Consider the following 20982-nt stretch of genomic DNA (forward strand, 5'->3'; position numbering starts at 1 on the left):
GTTCGGATATGTACTTGATTAGTTCGTCTTCCAGTTGGTAGAGGCAGTTCTGGTCGTACTGCCATACGGTATGGCTGCGGTTTGTCAAGAGTTTTCTCCTTATTCCGATATAATTTGAAGGAAAGCATTAATAGTGATGTTTTACGCGCGCGGAAGTTCAATAAAAATTAATCGTCCTTTCGAATGCTGGTGAGTATTGTCACAGAATTGGTTTAAGTATATCTATCGTATAATGTTTATTGAGCACGCGGGCAACACGCCGTCTGCCAGGGTGACAAGCATCGTCCTTTTTCATCTCAGCTGAGTCGATGGACCGTTTACTTTGATCCGATTTCTAGCGTTTTTTTTTTATTATTTTTGCTTCCGTCAAAGTGTTTCAATTTAATAATTTTCTTCTCGTTGAAAGATACATATCGACTGTTTGAACGGTTATATTCAATCGGAGTACTATTTACTTAAGAATCAGAAGAATAGGTGTGCTTATCTTTCAACGAATTTTTAACTTTTGGCCATCTTGGAGATTTTGGGATCGTAGAATCGTCTCTGTTTTCAGGATATTTGAGGACACCAGCTGAAACGTCGATATCTAGTTTCCTTTATTCGATATTTCCATCCGAAAGCGTCGTTTATTTTTACGCATTCTATTCTTGTCGAAGCACATAGGTGTCTCCTCGTAGACTTCTTAAATGCTAGAGAAATAGGTTGATATCTATATACATAACTAGCGCAAATCTCGTAGCAGTGCCAACGATTATGCAGATAAATATCCGCGTTCACTCGGTTGTTTGTTGGTAAAACAAAGGCACGAAATTCTTGGTGAGAAAGTGTAGTATCAGAAATAAAGAGAAGTAAATGTCAGCAATTAGAGTACACGGGGCATAGAAATATTGGGTGCGTAAAAATACGAGATGCAACGAGACGCGTATAAATACGAGAAGCAAAAACAGTTTCGAGTCGTAAACAATTTGCAAATAGAGCATGCCTGATTTAAATATTTTATCTTTTTCGCTTCGAATTTGGGATTCTCAATTATTTTTCGCTCAGAGTTTTTCTCCAGTTGATAAACACAGTTTAATTTGTGAACTACTTTCTACGTTAACGCAAACAGAGAATAAATACCGGATAAGTAGAAAGATGGGAAAACGTAAATCTAAGCAATCGTGCGTCTTACTGTGGTAAAATTTCAATATATTATGGATTAATTACCATACATTGAACACTAAATTAATCTTTCTACCGATCTTCAAACGTTCCGTAGTAATTCCATTGACTTGTCAAAAACTACAAGGGAACGTGATAAAAATGTCTGTAAAGGACACGTTTCTAAATTTGGTAACACGTTAATTGGTAAATAATGTACCACTTGGTTCGACGAAATGCGTTCGGTAGATACCATTCTTATCGCGGTACACCAATAATCGCATCTTTCACTGGCGGCATAGGAAATACGATTACAAAACCGTATACGGTAACGTGATTTCTATTTTGATCAATGAGCGTGCAATGCTTAAAAGAGAAAATCGTGTCGATGGCGTTATCGGAACAGAAAGAAATGCGATTTGGAAACGTAAAACTCGGTCTTAGCTCAGCAACAGTATAGAAAAATAAAATGGTTTATCGTACGAAAAGTTATGCAACTATGATCGATACGATTGTTTGAAGAACAATTGTAAAGTACGCGGAGTTGTATAAATTGTTATACGGTGCGGTTGCGTTAGACAGGCGGGGGTGCGACGTGCCGTTTGCCGATCGCCGTTTTGCGATCGAATTCGAACGATTCTTTGTACGACGTCAGCTTTGTAACAATAGCGTTAACGTAAGTGTATCTCGGCGAGATTCATCGAACGACAGGTGATTGTGTCCGTGTTAAGAATCGCAACATATCGCAAGTCGGGGTACATTTATCTTTGCAACTCGTATTCCCCCAGTCGAGCCAAAATTTCCACTCGTACGTTTCGTAAAAGGAAGTACGTATATCACGCGTCCAAGAAGAATGTCGCTGGGTTCCAATAATTTTTTCCGCGTGAGCAGAAAGTAACCAGCTCCCGTACCAACTAAGACGCTTAATAGGAAGGAGAAGGAGAAGGAGAAGGAGAAGGAGAAGGAGAAGGGCCTTTTTCTCAACATTCCTCTTGGGCGAGTGGTATACATACGTAGCGTGCAACATAAAATGTTTCACACGAGTAAACCCTTGGTGAAAACGCGTTACCTCGTGCGAGTAAAACGACGAGCATTTTATCCTAACGAGTTTCTGTAGGATTGTACGTACAATAGAATTACGTTTCGGTTCTTATTCGTGTACCGTGACACGATATCTCGTTTGAAATTATCATACGAAGCGTGGATCGATCATACAACTTGTTCGATTTCGTTGAGAACAAATTGTTTTCCTTTTTCGTTACGAGCATCGTTCGACCGTCCGTGGGCCAGGTATTACGGTTTACGGTCGAACGGTAGGTAACGAATCTATCTTTGCAGCGTATCAAAGGTTGTCAACGAATCCGGTGATCAATGAAAAAACGTTAAAATAAAAGCTTGTATCGAAACTCAAGGCGGACATATGGTGCGGTTTGTCGAAGTATACAACAGGTGTGACGAACTGGCTTTTTGTCTCTGCCTGGTCAATTGAAAATCGTTTAAGAGAATCTTAAACCGCGCGATACTTAATTATGAAATATTTGTATCGCTATTCTATCGAGAAAAAAAAATCATACCAAACACCGTGTTCACGGTGCACGGTTTGCAACCAGAGTGATTGAAATATTATAAAGTGGCTGTAACTCGTAAACAAGGTCAAGTTATGCCCGGATGCATTGATACACTCTGTATACTAGTACTTATAGAGAGCCGTTTTCGCCTATTGTTTAGTCTAACGACGAGCTCCATGGTGGAACATGATTTTTCTTAATCGGAACGTGTAAGAACGTTTGAGCGTCATAACGGGCTGTGCGTCTCGACGATGTAAATATAATTTCAGGAACACGTTGAAAACAGCAAATGGTACCGAATCTTCGAATCCGTATAGCAGATCTTACGAAACGATCGAAAGATATCAAGCTCAGCTCAGATTTGTTCCCTGTAAACGAAACGTTACCGTTTATTTATTTTATTTAATTTGACTATACTTTACTTTACTGTACGACGATGACAACGACAAACTGTTTCGGACCAAGGTGAGAAATACATTGAGAAGCGATTCTGAAAGTCAAACAGTTTTAGTAAATTAGATGGTGTATCTACAGAGTAACTGCGAGAACCGGGTGCCACGCGCTTTTTTCTTTCGTTTGTTTTCCATTACTACGGCATACGGATTCTCCGAAACTGGAACCTGTCCGAGCGTGCGTGTAATAGCGTACGGATATATCGCAGGTCGTACCAAACCGGAAATGAAACACCAAAATGGTCGATCGATCGAGCGTAGCGTCACGAGATACAGTTAATCGTCCACCGTGAGAAGCATCGATTCACGCTACATGTATCCATCGATTCGATGATGCAACGAAGCGGTTGCTATTCGTCACTTCCGGGTCAGTCGATGATCGAACAAACAACGCGGAGAGACGCATCGGGGTCCGGGCGTTAAAGACCGTTTACACGGTTCACGTTCACGCGGAGTGCTTTTGTTATTCGACGAAGGAGTTATTGGAAATATAATACCTGTTGGCGGTCTCGAGAACCAGTGGGAAGGGAGGATTGTGTCCGCACCGCGGGTTACTTGTCGCGATAGTTGTCGGCGCTAGTCGATCAGGATTCCACTGCATTTGCATAGATAATCCGTAAGCTCGAAAGCGGGTGCTCGTTCCTTCTCGTATTTCGCGCAGTGATCGATACCATCGTAAACGGTCCGTGAAAGAAGCCGCGAAGAGAACAGGGAACGGCGGGATGAACATTTTTCTGCGCGCGAAGTTTAATTACTTTATCGGTTAGCTTTGTAGATAAATAACGAACAATCGGTTCGATCGTTTTTCGATTTTTTCGTTCTTTTTTCTCGCCTCAATTTCAAAGAAATGTTCGTGATGCGCGTATTTATAGAAAAACCGTTGAAACCGGTAAGAAGAAGAAGAAGAAGAAGAAGAAGAAACCGTAAATCGACGGCAAGTTTCGAGAGCAATTCTCGAAGACTCGGGTCGGGAGGAGAAGGGTCGAAAATCGTAAAATTCACACACGGTAAAAACGAATTTACCGAAAACTATCGATCATCTCGCGTTTCATTTCGCGAATCACGAAACGAGCGATGTTCACGCAACGTTTGCAAACAAATGTCTCCCTTTCGATCGAAGAAACAAGGTCCTTTTGCCACGTATCGACGAACGTTTGCTGTACTATGTTCTAATACCGTACTTGAGCTCCGGAACACGCTCGTTCGGTAAATTGTGGCTATTGGTGCGATACGTTCCTACGCAGCGATGATGAAACGGGTGATAGCGCCGGTGAGGGAGGAAGGAATCGGGCACCGCGAACATTTCATCGGAACTCGTTACTGTTCGCGCGATGAAAATCGATCTACGATTCACCAGGAATAATCGCGTGTCCCGCGCATCGGTGAAACTTTGATTTTAATTACTCCGTCGAGAACAGAGGTTAACACTTCCTAGGTATTAGCCAGCGTCTTTGCACAGCTAACGATTCACTCGATCATACGGTCGAGTGTAACAGACTCGGCAGCGACCTATTTACGATACGACACGGTCGTTTTGAATTTAATTGTAAGAAACATTTTTAAGTGTTTACATATGTGTATGTATGTATGTATGCATGTATGCATGCATATATACACGATGAGTTCTTTCTCGCGATGCAGCGTCATCGTGTCGTGTTCTGTTCCGTTGCGTTGCGTTGCGTTGCGTTGCGTTGCGTTGCGTTGCGTTGCGTTGCGTTGCGTTGCGTTGCGGCGACCGGCGTTTTGCACAGAACGCACGTCGCCTCAAGAGTAGCTAGATTGCGGGAATAATTTCGAGATTGGCCTCTACGGAACAAAGTGCGAGTAGTAGCATATATTTGTACAATGAAGCAAGGTATACACGTACGCTGTACGTACACAAGACGAATATAATACAAATCGGGCGAAATAGTTTCCATTTTACGATGTTTGTACACTTTTTACATTGTCGTGCGATCGTTGTTATTTCGAATTCGATTTGTGTCAGGAGCGCGTTGTCTCGGTGATGGAAAGCTTACGAGTCGGTCGATCCGCGTCGATCAGCACGATGTCGTTACGGAGGTAGCTGATCAGGATCGTGGACGCGCCACGGTCGGGTCGCTTGATCAGGAAGTAGCAGAGGGGTGCCCAACTCTTCGCGCCGATGCACGTCGAGCAGATCGTCTGGCGGTCGTGTTCGGTGATTTGCCAAGCGTGCTCGATAAACGTGCAGAACTGCAACCTAGTCGCCGGAGTGTAGACGGTTCTGAGTCGTGGACCCATGTTGCCCAGTAGTCGATAGAATTTCTGCCCGCGGAATCTGCTCCCGAGTATATCGATCGTGTGCAAATTCCTGCATCTCTCCAGTATGCGGATCAGCCGGCCCGAACGTAGGTACAATTTCGACGTCGAGCCTGTCGAAAGAAAGTCTCGATGAATTTTCGATCGATCGATTCCCTTCCCTTCCCTTCCTTTTTCCTGAATTTTATCTGTACGGAGGTGTACACGAATACGCGGAAGTGTTTTCACATTCAACTGCACAAGTTACTCGTCGACGGAAACACGCAAACACGATGAACGGTGTTGTTGCGTTTACGTTGTTGTTTCGTTAATTTTCACGCACAACGAGTTATTCGAACGATCGATATCGTAAAAGATACCGAATAAATCGTTTTATTCGAGAAACTCGGTGTGACAGCGATACGGTGCACGCGGAAAGCGAGACACGGAACGATCACCACACGAGAGATTTCATCGCTATGCACGCGTGCGCGCACGTTTGTATGTATGTATGTTCGTTTTGAAAAACAGGGTATTCATAAAATTGTACGCATATTTATACGTTTCGACTTCTCTTGTATTCCTTAATGGAAAACATCTCGTGAAAGATTTCTTCCACCACTGATATACGTGTTATTCCAAGTTTCGGAATCTCGTTTAAAAGAAAAGTATCAAAAATTTCTCCATAAAAAGTATACATAATATCCAAATGAGCCAAGAATTACAATTTGACGCGTATCGATGGTTTATTTACCGACTAATGGTATAAAGAGTGTTAAGAACAGGTCGCGTGATTTCAACGAACGAACGAACGAACGAACGAACGAACGAACGAACGAACGAACGAACGAACGCTTTGCGGTGCAAAGCCCTTTCTCCACCTTCGAACGTAGCAGCGCCTCTTAACAGACTGCGGTCGCGTGTAATGAAAACGAGTTTGGAATACTAATTACGTCGCACCTGTAAACGATAAATAATTCGGTTGCCAGGTTAAACGTTGCATATCGTATTCGTGACTCAATACGAACTTTCTATCTTTCGGAACCACCGGCTGACATCGCCGAGGGCGAAGAGAAGAGACTGAAAGCGTCTACGCACCATTAAGAACTAGTGACTACGGTCGATGTTCTTTCTCTGTTTTGCTCGACGCGTTGCCAAGACCCACTCCCTCTGTCCCTCTTTCTCGTTATTCCGTTTTCCATTTCGTATCGTTCTCATTCGTCCGGTTTCCAAGTACGTACGAATGGTACGAGATAAACGAGGGAAAGAAGAGGAGAAAGCAAGGCTTGTTTAGAGGAGCGAAAGACAACGGCAACGAGGACCGCGAATGGAACCTGTGCAATTAGAAATGTGCAGCTCCTCGAGCCTCTTGTTCGTCAGCGAGAGCTGCCGTAGAATATCGTCGCAATCCGCTCGGACGCTTATGCTGAATGTCCTCAACAACGGCATCCTCTTCAACTCCGTAATCACCTCCGCTGTGTCCTGTTCGTTGTTCGTCACCTGAAATTAGCATCGCGGAATTGCGATTCGGTACGGAACGGACAAGCAACTAACAAGCATTTAATCGGCCAAAACGGTGGTCGACAGAGCCTGTCGGATCGTTCGTACTGCTCTCCAGAGGCTTTCGGGTTAGTTAGTTAGTTGGTTTATTAGTTGTTCGTTTATTTTTCTTAGGATTTCGGTATTTCGATACGTTCGATCGATCGATTGAAAAATCAATCTCGGTTACTCCGATCATTAAAAATCTTTCCGGACAAGATGCTGCTGCATCGAGGAGACACGTCGGAGACACGTCAGAGACATGTCGGAGACACGTCGGAGACACATTGATACCGATGGATTTTCCGTATATCCGATAACCGTCGAGAGATCCGTTGGGTGTTATGGCAAACTGTACACGCGAAACAGTTGACGGTTTAAGCGAGGAGATACACGACGAAACGGTTCCTCGAAGTGATACGCTGCGTTGAAAGAACACGACTGGATCCGGAAGCCTGGTGGAGCGCAGTATCGACTCTAAGAAAACTTGTCCGGTGAAAGCCGTCTCAGGGTCGGTGGTCTCTCTTTGGGCATACATACGTATCACGGCCCACGGTGCGCGCTGCGATTCGGTTACCTCGTAAGCTCGCCACAGAAACGGATCGCGAGCGAGTCGCTCGAAGAACACGGACACGCGTCTCACTGCGCATAGGTCCTTGTAGTCGAGGTAGGAGAGAATTTCGAAGATGATTTCCACCGGTAACGAAGCGATTTCCGCTGTCGGAAACGATGTTGGATTTACGGCCAGCGCATTGCATTTGTTCCCGTTTCTGACACGTTTCCTAATCGGTTTGCGAGTAATCGTCGCAAGCTCGTCCATTCTCGTTGCGTTTCCATTTCCGACATTGCTACTACGCGCGCGTCTTCTCACATCGTCTTCCGATGATGAAGGTGGTTGCGGGGAAAATTTCCGGTCGCGATACTCGCTGGTTCCGTTTCTTTTAGGGTTACTGCATCGAGCCGACGTGACTAGGAATTTTGACATCTGTCAATCGTCCACCCGCCGCTTTTGTTTTCTCCGATCGAGCGACGTCGATTTCCGTCTTTACGGAACGGATCATCTTTATCGGCAATTTCGATCGAACGTCGATTACCCGAACGTTCGTTCCTCACCTGCAATGTACACCTGGGGATTATCCTACGAACACGGGAAATTCTCATTTTTCGACAAGGTGCAACCTACGCGCGTATACGTTACGTATACATACGTGTATTCACGATGCGGGTGACACGTTCTCGCACGTGCAGTGTGCAGGGTACACGCTCAAGGAAAATCATTGGTTTCGGGATAATTGATCATCGTAAGACGCGATACTTTTAGGCACGCGAAACGTTCGAGTCGTTTCAGTCATCAAATACCACCACCGCTACCTCCATCGCTACCTCCATCGCTACGTCTGTCGTCGAGTTCGCTTTTCGGAATTCGTATTTTTACCAAGTATCGTAGAACAGAAACGAGCATTTCCGAGAATCGTAGACCTCTGTCGATGTCGTTACAAACTACCGAAATACCGCGCATACTGCCAGCAACCGAAACGGTTTGCAAACGGCGCGTCACGGCACCTATAGTTCCCGGGTGTGCTGAAAGAGTTAAAGAAACAAAGTTGACTGTTCTCCTCGCCGTGATATTTGCCCCTTGAAACCATCGTACGACTTTTGCAGTCAATGTTTCTTTCAACGACCTATATTACCGACGCTCTCTATAATAAAACATTGACCGATTCGAGAGCAAAAAACCAATGAAAATTGTAATTGTATTATACTTGTTATTCGATCGAGTCGGAGTATCGTGGTGATCGCGAGCTCGTTGAATATCGAACGAGCACATTTACGAAACAGCGGCCGAATCGTAGCTTTACTCGACGAAAGACCAATCGAATCGAGAGCCGGCGGGCGTTCGTTCTACATATACGATATGTATTTCATCAACCGTTGCCGCCGGTACTATTTCCAACCGATTTCTCTTTGCACGTAACACGATATTTCAGACGATTATTATTGAACATCGATACGTCGGTTTCATCTTTAATTTTCTTTCCATCCATCGCGCACCTTGATCCGATTGTCCGCGTAAACTCGGCGAGTCTGGCAAGAGTCAAGGTGCAGCTACATCGTGGTTATATTTGCTACCCATTAACATTCCAGCGCCAGAAGAGCAAAGTGCACGGAAACATAGGACAGAAAATCGATGTCAGTCCATAAGTACGCGACCAACGCGAAGGAATAGCGAACCGATTTTTTTTTCAATGGAATAACATTTTCTACGCGACGTTTGTCAATAACTATTTCGCGCGACCAATTTATACTTCCCTTGTACGAGAAGGTGAACGAACTGCATACATATTTACTCGTCGGTATACAGGTCGTCTAAAAACGTAACAATGGAACTACGTTAATACGTCGTACGGATAAACGGAAGAAAAACGCATTAGGTATACCGCCCTCGTCCAAGTACGAGCCCAACTACTCGAGTACTCGTAACATTTTCAAGAAGCTTGTATCGGGTACACGAGATATGTATATACGGACAGTTGCGACAGTACTCCGATACACGAATTTCTCCATTCAAGTCATAAGCATTCGGAAACGCGAGTTACGGATTTTGTCCATTCATCGTCGTATCAAGTACCAACGAGCAACGTGACGTTTTAAATTTGATGCCTTCGTAGTTTTTCGTTTACGCGATTGTCGACGTTTTCGTCAAAGCGCGTGACAACACATCCGAAACGTTAATATTCTCTCTTTACGCGTCGTGTACGGTTTTCAGATTACCGATCGACGATTAATTAGACCGGTGAGAGGCGGCGGGTTCGTCTCGGGTACCCAAACACGGATTATTTTGCGATCTAGAGAGAATCTTTTCCATCTTCGATGTATAACGGTCGAATACTTTCGATTCCAGATAAAAATTATGCTGCCTCAAACGAAAATCAACGCCACGGGGAAGCTGGAAGGAAAACGACCGAAGGAACTGATGTCGTCTTCCAGTCTTTCCGGTATGTCACAATTGTCGAACAGCAGCGAGGAGACCCTAGAGCCCCTTGTACATAAGCCGCACAAATCGGAATCGTTGGAAAGGTATATCGAACAAAAGTTCAAAAAATCGTCCATTTAGTAATACTTTTCGTTCGTACTTGTATCTTTATAATACAGGGTCTATATTATAAAACGTAATTAATTCAAGTACGAACTATTTCATGGAAACGATCCGTGCGATTTCTCTTTTACCGACGTCCGATAATTATCCGACGCTTCTACGTTATCAAAGGAAAACTTTTTGCGTCGAGTATTTTCTAGCTGCCGCACATCTCGGTTCGGATATTTTAATTTTCGCGCGCGTCACACCGAGAAACATATCGATGTGCGAAATTACGGAAATGCACGGTACACCAACTTGTACGATATGCTTTTGCAGCACAACGAAAGACAACAGTCCGCAACTCAACGAATGGTTATTGAACGGACCAACCGGAAACAAAACATCTATTCTACGTTTCAAGTGAGTTTAAAAGACAATTCTGCCGCATATCGTACATTATTATGTACACGTCTAATTAACTTTTTTTTTTAGGTGTTCCGCGTTAGCAACACCCCCGGAAGAACCACCGGCAAGAAAATTACACATGACCTATAAAATTTTTCAAACGGATACCAAGCTTATCAATCTCTTGTTGCAATCGCATGGTTTAACGGAGGTGAGTCTTCCGTAATCTACGTCCATATACAGTATATAAGATACTTTACTCCGAAATAAAATAGTCGAACAGTTTTTGCGAGGAATGTTTATTATAGTTATGCTACGCAGATTTTAATTGTAACATTTTTTCCCATTCGAATCGTCAAGTACTTACCGATACATAATTACATAGTATTATTATTATTATTATTATTATTATTATTATTATTATTATTATTATTATTATTATTATTAGTGGTAGTAGTAGTAGTAGTAGTAGTAGTAGTAGTAGTAGTAGTAGTAGTAGTAGTGTAGTAGTACGATTTAGATTTCTTTGAAAAGAATTTGAATATTTTTAAATCTCACGCTTTGTGTTACATATTTTGATTTATTTATCAAAGTAGTATTATCAAAAAGTAAATTACCATAACATGGAACAGCGTATATACATCTTTTCTTTTTTTTCTCTCTGTTTTTTTGCACTGTACTTATTTAAATTGCAAAAACACAATTTTACAAGACGATAAAACGGTCGATTACTGTTTCTAAAGTTACATTTAAATTTATATATCTTTGCTTTTTCTCACCTACAAAATTCTCTTATATTTATCGAAATAATTTTTAATACTGACAATCTTATGGTTCGTCGAAGAATAATGTACTCCAATCGAGTGATAGTCGCTCGTTTAGTGGACCGAATAGTCGAACTTTTAAGGAGCTACTTTTATCGGTAATGTAGGCGTAAAAAAAAATCTATTACTGGATACAGTTACTCCAAAACCAATGCGCTCCTGGGCACAGATCCACATCCAGATTTGCCCGAGTCAGCGTTGTTCTCAGCATTAGGACACCTTCGCAATCTAAACCCCAATTTGCCAAATTTCCAATTCTTCTCAGTCTTTGACAGTTTTTAAACATATTCAACACAGTAGTTGCGGACACTTTACTGGCCTCGTATATATAAAAACACGTCAGATTACGCACCAAACTATTTTCACACTTGTCAGATTTTCTCCAATGTTCGTGTTTGCTCGATGTGCTCAATAATTTTTCCAAATGTTCGTTTGTGAGATCGAAACAACTATGAACGTGTAATGCCGTCAATTGCGGAGCCAACGAAAGAATTTTCGTTATAGCAACGGCACTTACAACGCGTCCCAACTGAATTTTTTTTAAACATTTTAACGGCGGAGGATCGGCTCCTTCGTTCCAAATTGTATTCGAACCGTCGTTAGTGAATGTTCGAAGATTGCAACAACTGCTAAAAATTTCTTTCAAGTCCACTTGTACAGTATTTTCGTTTTGAATTATTCTGAGATTAAGTTCGAGCAAATTCTGACCATTGGTGCGAAGATAATCGTAAAAACCGTCCAACCAATCCCTATGAGGTGGTATACTATGCACGCTCAGAGAAGTAACACGAGGAAATAGCCGTAAAGCTTCTGGTGGATGACGAGGTTCAGAAATGTGCAATTTTTCCACTTTTGGGCACGTCTGTGCCAAAAGTTCCAAACGAGCCGGTGTGGTTCTGCAACTTTTTGCTTGAGTCAGACTAAATTGAGTTTTAAATCCGACCAGTCCTTTACTCATTATCTCCACAACTCTCCCCGTATGACTATATTCCGCCAAGGATTCCAATCGTGGAACGTGCACCAGAGCCAAAAGTACTCCAGCACAGGTCACTCCAGTATTAGCAACGTTGAGCACTCTGAGCGTATCGCAGAGAAAGTTTCTGCTTTCGTAATATTCCAATAGCACCCCTTGTTTTTCCTTCTTTTCCGATTTAGAATTCTTCATTTCTAATTTCGAGAGGAAAGTTTTCAAACGGGACCAAGTAGTAGGCTCTTGCATCACCGTACGAGGCGCCTTATCCCTAAGCTCCACTTGCAACAGTAATTGCTTTAATCCTACATTTGTCACTTGTCTGGAACAAGCTACGTCCAAAAGTACCAGTTTCGGGCAAGCTTTCCCCACAACTTGAAGCACCGCGTCGCTGGCTATATTGCGAAGAGTCAAACTTATCAGATTCTTCATATTCAGAAGCGCAGATCTTAGTAGTTTACAGTCCAATCTTAACAGAGCGGAACGAGCCAACTCCAAAGATTCCAGTCCAATTCCCTCGGACGCGAGCAGTTTTAATAACGATGTCTGATGGCTACATCCATAATAACAACAGAGATTCACTTTCAATTGCCTTATATCGTGACCAAGAAGGATGGCCAGTAGATACAATGGAGCTGGTCCCGAATTTAACGTCAATCCATCGGATGCTGGTCCGTACAACATTTTTGAACTTTCTTCGACGACTCGAGACCGTAAACGCGCTGGTAAAGCATTTATATAATAAGGTCTGATAGTCTGCTTCGCATAAGCCAACACTTGCGCGGCAGATGACTCTTGTGAAAGCATCTGCAACCGTCGGCACGTCCCGTCGAGCTGTTGACACACTCGTCCCAAACTAAGCCCCTCCAGGGAGTTAGGCTGACGGTGGCCAGGCATCTTCTCTCGTTCATTCACTGGAACACGCGATACATATTTCATAACGTACGCAATTAGATCGAAACTGAGTTGTCGATGAAAATTCCATTCGCAAGTTAGCTATAGTATACAAACGAGCAATTAAAAGAATATTTAACACGGCAATTGTTCATTCATGGGTATGGAATATCGTTGCGATTGACAAGAAATTAGAACGGCGCAACGTATATACGTACGTCGGAGAAAGTTATACGGGGTAACGATCGAAATAAGGTTAGTATTACGATTTTGAGGTTAACTATGCTTGAAACACGATACACGAGTTTTCTTGCTTGAACACGACCGTCGGAGACATACATACGTATTTCTCCGGACGATGTTTATCGAAAGAAGCTCTGTAAAACAACTTTCTTACGTAATTATCACCGGTGAAAAATTCTCGTTGCCATTCGCGTAAACTTTCGGGCGATAGTATGCTCCGTTTCATCGCGCGTCTTATAAAAATTTGAAATTATTTCGTTCGACTGGTCATTTTCATAAAGGGCAGTCGAACGAGTACGTAACTTCATCATTCATATTTTTCGTTTCGCGCTAACTAAAATTCAATAGGGACGCGAGGGAACGAGCGCCTTGACATTTAATTAAAATGCAAATTTATGCCTCGACTATTTTCGTTCCAGAAGCAGACGATATTTATAGATAGGTACAACGCACGATAACTTAACTTTTCGATTCGGTCGTTCGACGTTATCTGTTTCAATAAGAAGAAACAATCTATTTATTCTTTCATTTTTTCTTCTATCGTGTACGATAAAAGTTCAGCTACATAGAGATTCGTATTCGATCAAGCACGCTGTGCGATTACGAAAAGATTGGCGGGAGAATGATGCGAGTAGCATGGCATGTTTTCGCGCGCGTGCCCGTGTCCGCGCCCGCGCGGCCTCTGGTTAATCAACCAACGCTTGGTATTGTAATGTAATTTCACGAGCCGCGAAATAGCTACCATTCGTGAACGTGAATAGAATTGCAGAGGAGACGTAACGCGGAATTTATGGAATAAATAGATTCAACGTTATTACATAAAGTTTTGAAAGACGGACTTCGAAATTCGTACTACCGCGAATCGTTCGCACGTTCCGTTACATAAAAGCAAACACCCCAAATCCGACACAGGCCGCTGCGACACTTTCACTGGACCATTTTTTTTCGTTCATTCTACTTGCGAGCAATCGACGCCACTTTCTAGTAACGGTATTTAAAATCGCACGTTTCTACATCGTCCCGAGCGATCGTACGTTCGGTTCGCTTTCAACAACGCGCCCAACGAAATCGAAGAACGCATCAATTATTTTCACGTAAAATAGCGTGAAAAATTGTAGTCGACGATAAGAAGGGGCGAACGATCGGAGAAAATAGTCAGGCGTCGGCAGATGCCTACCTTGAAACAAGCAAGTACCCTACGGGTGTCTCCTGAGCGGCGGCTCGTGCTAGACTGACCACCGCCACGGAATTGTACGCGCTGATGGCTAGGCTCGGCTCTCGACCTCGTCGTCCGGCTTTCCGCTTGCCCACCACACGGTGCCACGCTTCTCCGTCCATCACGGGACCGAACGTATTCGACCACTCGGATCTTCCTTTCGCCATAGAGGCCTTAAAATGGACTCATTTCATTTATTTACCGATGCGTCGCACCGTACAAACAATTCGACGTCGATTAACTCTAAGTCACAGAGAAATAAAAAATTCGAAATTTGGCGCAGGTAACGGCGTGCAACAGGCGAGGACACGTTCGAGGGTCGCGCGTTACTCGAAAGGTTCGTGACTGAAAAATTAACCGTGACTCGTAGAAATCAACGTACTCGCGCGTCCATGTCCCTGAGCTGTTCGGCAGATTTCCTCTTTAATTTCCGCATTGCTTCGTCACGGCGAGGCGAGACGAGACGAAACGAGACGAGACGAGACGAGACGAGACGAGACGAGACGAGACGAGACGAGACGAGACGAGGCGAGACGAGACGAGGCTAACCGAGTCGAGAGCAGTTCCTTCTGATCGATCCTCGACATCGATTCGATTCGTAGCCTCGAGGAGTTCGACCTTGGTTCAATTTACCGCATCGATAAACGAAACGAAAAGTCAACGAGCGTCTACGTGACCGACTATGCGTCAACAGAACTTATGCTTCGTAAGTACGATTGCCATTCGTTCGATCGTAAAGCTTCGAATACGGGGGACTACCGTGGTGACTCACCGAGACGAGACACATCTACCGTTGATTTATAGACGTTAAAAGCGATCGCAGCGAACGGACTTTTTCGTCCTTCTCGGTGATCGGCAGTCCAGCGGCGCCAATACACGCGCCTACATAGACACCACGCGATACATCATTCCCACGAAAAGTAACCGCAAGGTCGCGACGAAGGCGATACAGCAGCAACGCAGCGAGAATATTAAAAGCGCGCGCGCGATGAGAACGATCGTTTCTGTTTCAGGTGCCTATCAACGAGACGGAATTTAACATCTTGTGGATGGGAAATCATCCAAAGCCGGATATTCTTCGGAATTTGATGCCCTATCAGAAAGTGAATCATTTCCCAAGGTATAACAGACAGACACGTAAATCGGGAACTAATCGGAACGTTAATTCGTCGTTGCTCCATCGCAGATCGTACGAAATTACACGAAAGGATCGTCTGTACAAGAACATCGAGGCGATGCAGCGCAGCAAAGGTCTGAGAAATCTGGACTTTATACCTCAAACCTTTCTGCTGCCCAGTGAATCGCGGGAATTGCTCACGGCTCATTTCAGGTATCGCGGACCCTGGATCGTCAAACCTAAAGCCAGTTCCCGTGGACGTGGTATTTATATCGTTAACAGTGTGAGCATAATAATTTTTAAGTACGAGTTTCGATTACGCGGCTCAGGTCGCACATTGCCGTTCATTGTTTCTTTGCTCGCAGCCCGAGAAGATCCTTACGGACGAATCCGTGATCGTCGCGCAATACATAAACAATCCCCTTCTGGTCGACGGGCACAAATGCGATCTACGGCTGTACGTCGCTGTGACCAATTACGATCCGTTGTTGATATATCTGTACGAGGAGGGTCTGGTTAGATTCGCCACGGTCAAGTACGACGGTGGTAACCAGTACGTTTGGAATCCTTGCATGCATCTGTGCAATTACAGCATCAACAAATTCCACGTAGATTACGTTAAGTGAGCAAGATCGACCGTAGTGTAACCACGCGAGATTTCTCGGTTCTATTCTCTTCGTTTCATTTTAAATTATTCCACAGAAGCGAGGATCCAGACGCGGAAGACGTGGGTCACAAATGGACTTTGTCGGCGTTGCTCAGACATTTGCGTTCGATGGGACAAGACACTGAATCGCTCATGCAACGCGTCGAAGATATCATAATAAAATCGATCCTCGCGACCGCCTCCGGTATCGTCAGCGGAGTTAAGCAGTTCGTCAAGCACCCGGAAACCTGCTTCGGTAATTCGACGACGGTCGTGCGATACGAAATTTCGACGAAAGCCATCAATGGGCGTTTCTCGTTTTCAGAACTGTTCGGCTTCGATATTTTGATCGACGACACGTTGAAACCATGGTTACTGGAAGTGAATCTAACCCCATCGTTGGGATGCGACTCGCCGCTCGACGTTAGATTGAAATCAGCCTTGATAGCCGATCTACTCACTCTCGTCGGTATACCCGCGATCGATCCCATGTTACGGCCGCAAACCATGCATCCGAATCGAGCTACCGTTACCTCTACGAAAAGAATGGCCAGTGTAAGTTACTCCGACGCGATTTTGTTTCAACGGTACTCGTCCGAGCGTCAGCGTTCCCCTGTTTTCAGTGCAGAAGAGTACACTCGGCCGAGACGTTGTCGCAAAGGAAAAAGAATGTCAACAAAAGCGGTAACGTCAATAAAACGGGATTAACCTCCGAACAACAGCGAACAGTAGCGTCCGCGAAAGCGCAATTCGAGAGACGAGGAGGATTCGTTCGTATATTTCCTAGTCCAAAATCATGGGAAATGTATTCGCAATATTTAGGTAAACGAAAATGTGCACGCAATGTGTTACGTTTTATACTCGATTACGGTATTTACAGATCCAACAACGGGAATACCGGTAGTTTCGGATCCGTTGGGACCGGGCAGGGTTCCGCAACACGTAAACACCAATTACAATCTCATGTTGCATGAACAGTTATTCCCAGCAGCTAGTCGCATTACCGGCTTCATCATCCCCGAAGTTACGCTGGACAGGTTGTCCAGGTAAGTTGGTCACTATCGCGCTTTTTACGATTCGTAACACGATGACTCGTTACAGGTACGAAAGATACGAAAGGGCTTTGGTAAAAGGTCACAAACAAAGCTTGGATCGTGGCGACAGTAAGGAGAACATGGATACCGATAAGCACAAGTACAAGAGTCAAGTGGTGCAATCCATGCACGATGGAAACAAACTCAGGTTGGTAGATCGTTACAAGATAGGAGGAGTCTATTTATCATCGCGTCAACGTTTTCTTTTTAGTCCCGGAGAAGCCAGAAAAGCGTTCGGTTTATATTTGGGTTACATATTGCGCAAGATATCGCAACCTAACGCCGATCCGGCGTGCTGCGATCTAGTAATGAAATTTCTTCAGCAGTCGGCTAGCAATTTAAGAACGCCTTTCTTCTTCACATTGCCAAGCTGCAAATTGAGCGACAAAGATCGTGCCGCCGTTACCGCCAAGCAACTCTCCGACTTTTTACATTTGTACAATCGGGAGACGGATCTTTATGCCGATACGGTGGATCGTCCTCGTACCGTTCCCAATAGACTTTTCCAAAAATTTCTGGCCGCCGCGAGCGAAGAGGACTTGGACGATATATTGATTCTGCAAACAAGACTGTACAAGTGTGCTCACAGTTTCTTGGGACGAAGCGGTTTCGCGGGTAGCCTACCGGGACCCAATTTATTGGGATCTCTGCCGCACATAACCTCCCGCGTATATTCCAATGCCGCCACCAGCGAACAGTGTAAATGCAATCAGTCCATCACCAGGCCTACGAAAGCCCCGCGCACATAACCGAGCCCTAAAATTTCGCTCGTTCGCTCGTATTTATTAAGCTAGAAAAGTATCGCACATTCTTCAATTGTATCACGGTTTTATCTTAAAACTAGTCTTCGGCATCGAACAAACACGTTCCTACTTATATTTTTCCTCGTCTAGTCAAATCGAAAGGCAGTTACGACGTACTCGTTCAAATTGTAGCTAGTCCTAAGACAGTTTATACACACGAACGTTCAACGACTCGTTAATCGAATTAAGACTCTTGGTGCGAAAAAGGTTGGCAGGTACCAATCGTATCCATCCATACAATGCCGTCAGTATTTAATACAACAAGGATACGCAGCTTGTATACATAGTTCCAAAGAATATATTTCAGTCACAATTCGTCGCAGCGAGTTGATCTCGTGCGATGCGAACGAACACGGTCCTAACGTTATCCCCAACATTCGCAGCACGAAAGAATATTGTTATTACCATTATCGTATTCATAGCGCGACGTCTCCGGATAAAGAAATCGTACAACGAGTATTAGTTTGCGTAAGAGAAATTAATATATTTACTTAAATAGAGCATATATTACGTTTAGTCGATTCGTTGCTTGAAGTTATATCCACGTCGGTTTGCGTCCATTCTACACGTATAAGAATATATTTTTTATATCCTGGACAATTTGATTTCAAAGCGCGGTACAAATCGTAAAATACTTATGCGTGCAAAGTGCAACTCTACGGCATATTATTATCGTACTCGAATGCACAGTTCGCTTCTCGTCTTTACGCAGCGAGTCGATTATTTCGAGGGCACGTGCCCGCTCGTGAAACTTTGCAGATGTACATAAAACAATTGTTAATACCTGTGATTTGTAAAATTTACTAGTCAGCTTACTGCATTTACTATGAATAAAATAATTGCCATGTACAACTGCATTGAAACGTCAACCGTAGGGCCGATTACCGCGCAGCCTTCTTAGATCTTAAATATTTAAACGATATCGAAATGCATCGATTAGTACGTACGTATTTTCGCATTGTAAAGTTAATCTTCGATTTCAAGTATTGGAAATAAAACGTAATAAAGCAGACTCTGTGTTTTCTGACGAGGATGATCTTTTCCTTCAAATTGAAATCCATTGCTTCACTGGTCAAAGTTCGAACAATTTTATTCGAACTTGTTCATCGCGATACGAATCAATCGCACGAGTTCGAAAATTGCCCCGCTGTAAACTATGGCAGTTGAGTAGAGGAAGAAGATGTACACGTCCTATAGGCTCGATGGTTGGGCGGCGCTGTCGACGGCCAAACGCCCTAGTTCGTAGCGCCGTTTACGTACAAATTATATTTTGCATTTACATTCTAACAGAAATCCTATCTACAGATCCGAACGCATTACTTATCCCTATCTTTTATGAAAAATTTATATTATGGCTGCTACATTCTAATGCTTTAATAGTTGTACTTAGAAAACTTGTTACATTGTCAGGGTAAAAAATTATAAATTTCCCTCAAATAACGAGGAAAAATGATGGTTGTACAGTTATAATTTATCCGTAATATATTAATTTCCGATTCTTAACTCTGTGTAGAAGCACAAATAAAAACTAATTTAAATTGTTGAAAAACAAAATATTCCAAAAAACACAAATGGCACCATCTACGGCAAAATGCCCAAGTTTGTCGAGAAATAATTCATCAGCAAAGCGCTAGATGGCGAGACTGGAGATGTTAGCCCGTGTATTGGATGTAGGTAATAAAATTAAAATTTTTCTATAAAACTAAGAACAATACGCATCATCTATTAACTTCCGATTTCCAACTCTGTGCTGAAGCAAAATTCAAATATAATTTAATGGCTTGAATATATAATTAAAAAGAAAAGCATGGGTGGCACCATCACTGGCAAAATCTTCAAGTTTATCGGGAAATAATTCGTCAGCGAAAAGCTAGATGTCGATACAGAAGATGTTCGCCCATGTATTGGATGTAGATAATGAAATTAAAATTTTTCTATAATACTAAGAACAATACGCATCATCTATTAACTTCTGATTTCCAACTCTGTGCTGAAGCAAAATTCAAATATAATTTAATGGCTTGAAAATATAATTAAAAAGAAAAGCATAGGTGGCACCATCTACGGCAAAATCTTCAAGTTTATCGGGAAATAATTCGTCAGCGAAAAGCTAGATGTCGATACAGAAGATGTTCGCCCATGTATTGGATGTAGATAATGAAATTAAAATTTTTCTGTAAAACTAAGAACAATACGCATCATCTATCAACTTCTGATTTCCAACTCTGTGCTGAAGCAAAATTCAAATATAATTTAATGGCTTGAAAATATAATTAAAAAGAAAAGCATAGGTGGCACCATCTACGGCAAAATCTTCAAGTTTATCGGGAAATAATTCGTTAGCGAAGCGCTAGATGTCGAGACAGGAGATGTTCGCCCATGTATTGGATGTAGATAATGAAATAAAAATTTGTCTATAAAACTAAGAACAATACGCATCATCTATTAACTTCTGATTTCCAAATCTGTGCTGAAGCAAAATTCAAATATAATTTAATGGGGAGAAAATTTAATTAAAAAGAAAAGCATGGGTGGCACCATCACCGGCAAAATATTCAAGTTCATCGGGAAATAATTCGTCAGCGAAACGCTAGATGTCGAGACAGGAGATGTTCGCCCATGTATTGGATGTAGATAATAAAATTGAAAAATTTTTCAATAAAACTAAGAACAGTACGCATCATTTATTAACTTTTGATTTCCAACTCTGTGCAGAAGCAAAATTCAAATATA

The 20982-nt window shown here is 43.0% G+C and overlaps 3 protein-coding genes across 7 annotated transcripts; 1 reads left to right on the top strand and 2 right to left on the bottom strand.

Moving 5' to 3' along the window:
- The first annotated feature begins 56 nt into the window (after nt 1–56).
- Nucleotides 57–19261, top strand: Ttll5 (Tubulin tyrosine ligase-like 5). 4 transcript variants are annotated; one of them, XM_076309348.1, is made up of 13 exons: nt 57–189; nt 9861–10036; nt 10374–10457; nt 10530–10653; nt 15603–15709; nt 15776–15989; nt 16072–16328; nt 16409–16608; nt 16678–16907; nt 16976–17174; nt 17233–17398; nt 17454–17594; nt 17658–19261. In XM_076309348.1, exons 1-13 carry the CDS (start codon nt 184–186, stop codon nt 18193–18195), a joined length of 2442 nt encoding a protein of 813 aa, XP_076165463.1. In that variant the 5' UTR covers nt 57–183; the 3' UTR covers nt 18196–19261. The 4 variants fall into 4 exon arrangements, with proteins under 4 accessions (XP_076165463.1, XP_076165464.1, XP_076165467.1 ...); XM_076309349.1 differs by having other exon boundaries at nt 158–189; nt 9861–9954; XM_076309352.1 differs by lacking the exons at nt 57–189; nt 9861–10036; nt 10374–10457; nt 10530–10653 and adding an exon at nt 14561–14926.
- On the bottom strand, nt 5144–7778 carry LOC143145684 (uncharacterized). The gene is made up of 3 exons (XM_076309285.1): nt 7536–7778; nt 6754–6919; nt 5144–5553 (listed from the first exon to the last, which is right to left on the bottom strand). Exons 1-3 carry the CDS (start codon nt 7776–7778, stop codon nt 5144–5146), a joined length of 819 nt encoding a protein of 272 aa, XP_076165400.1.
- Nucleotides 10935–14691, bottom strand: LOC143145713 (uncharacterized). 2 transcript variants are annotated; one of them, XM_076309353.1, is made up of 2 exons: nt 14551–14691; nt 10935–13150 (listed from the first exon to the last, which is right to left on the bottom strand). In XM_076309353.1, the coding sequence occupies exon 2, from the start codon at nt 13131–13133 to the stop codon at nt 11391–11393; it is 1743 nt and encodes a 580-aa protein (XP_076165468.1). In that variant the 5' UTR covers nt 13134–13150; nt 14551–14691; the 3' UTR covers nt 10935–11390. The 2 variants fall into 2 exon arrangements, with proteins under 2 accessions (XP_076165468.1, XP_076165469.1); XM_076309354.1 differs by lacking the exon at nt 14551–14691 and adding an exon at nt 13528–13733.
- Nucleotides 19262–20982: the final 1721 nt, after the last annotated feature.

Source organism: Ptiloglossa arizonensis, chromosome 4 (assembly GCF_051014685.1).
Source record: "Ptiloglossa arizonensis isolate GNS036 chromosome 4, iyPtiAriz1_principal, whole genome shotgun sequence".
NCBI classification, from domain to species: Eukaryota; Metazoa; Arthropoda; class Insecta; order Hymenoptera; family Colletidae; genus Ptiloglossa; species Ptiloglossa arizonensis.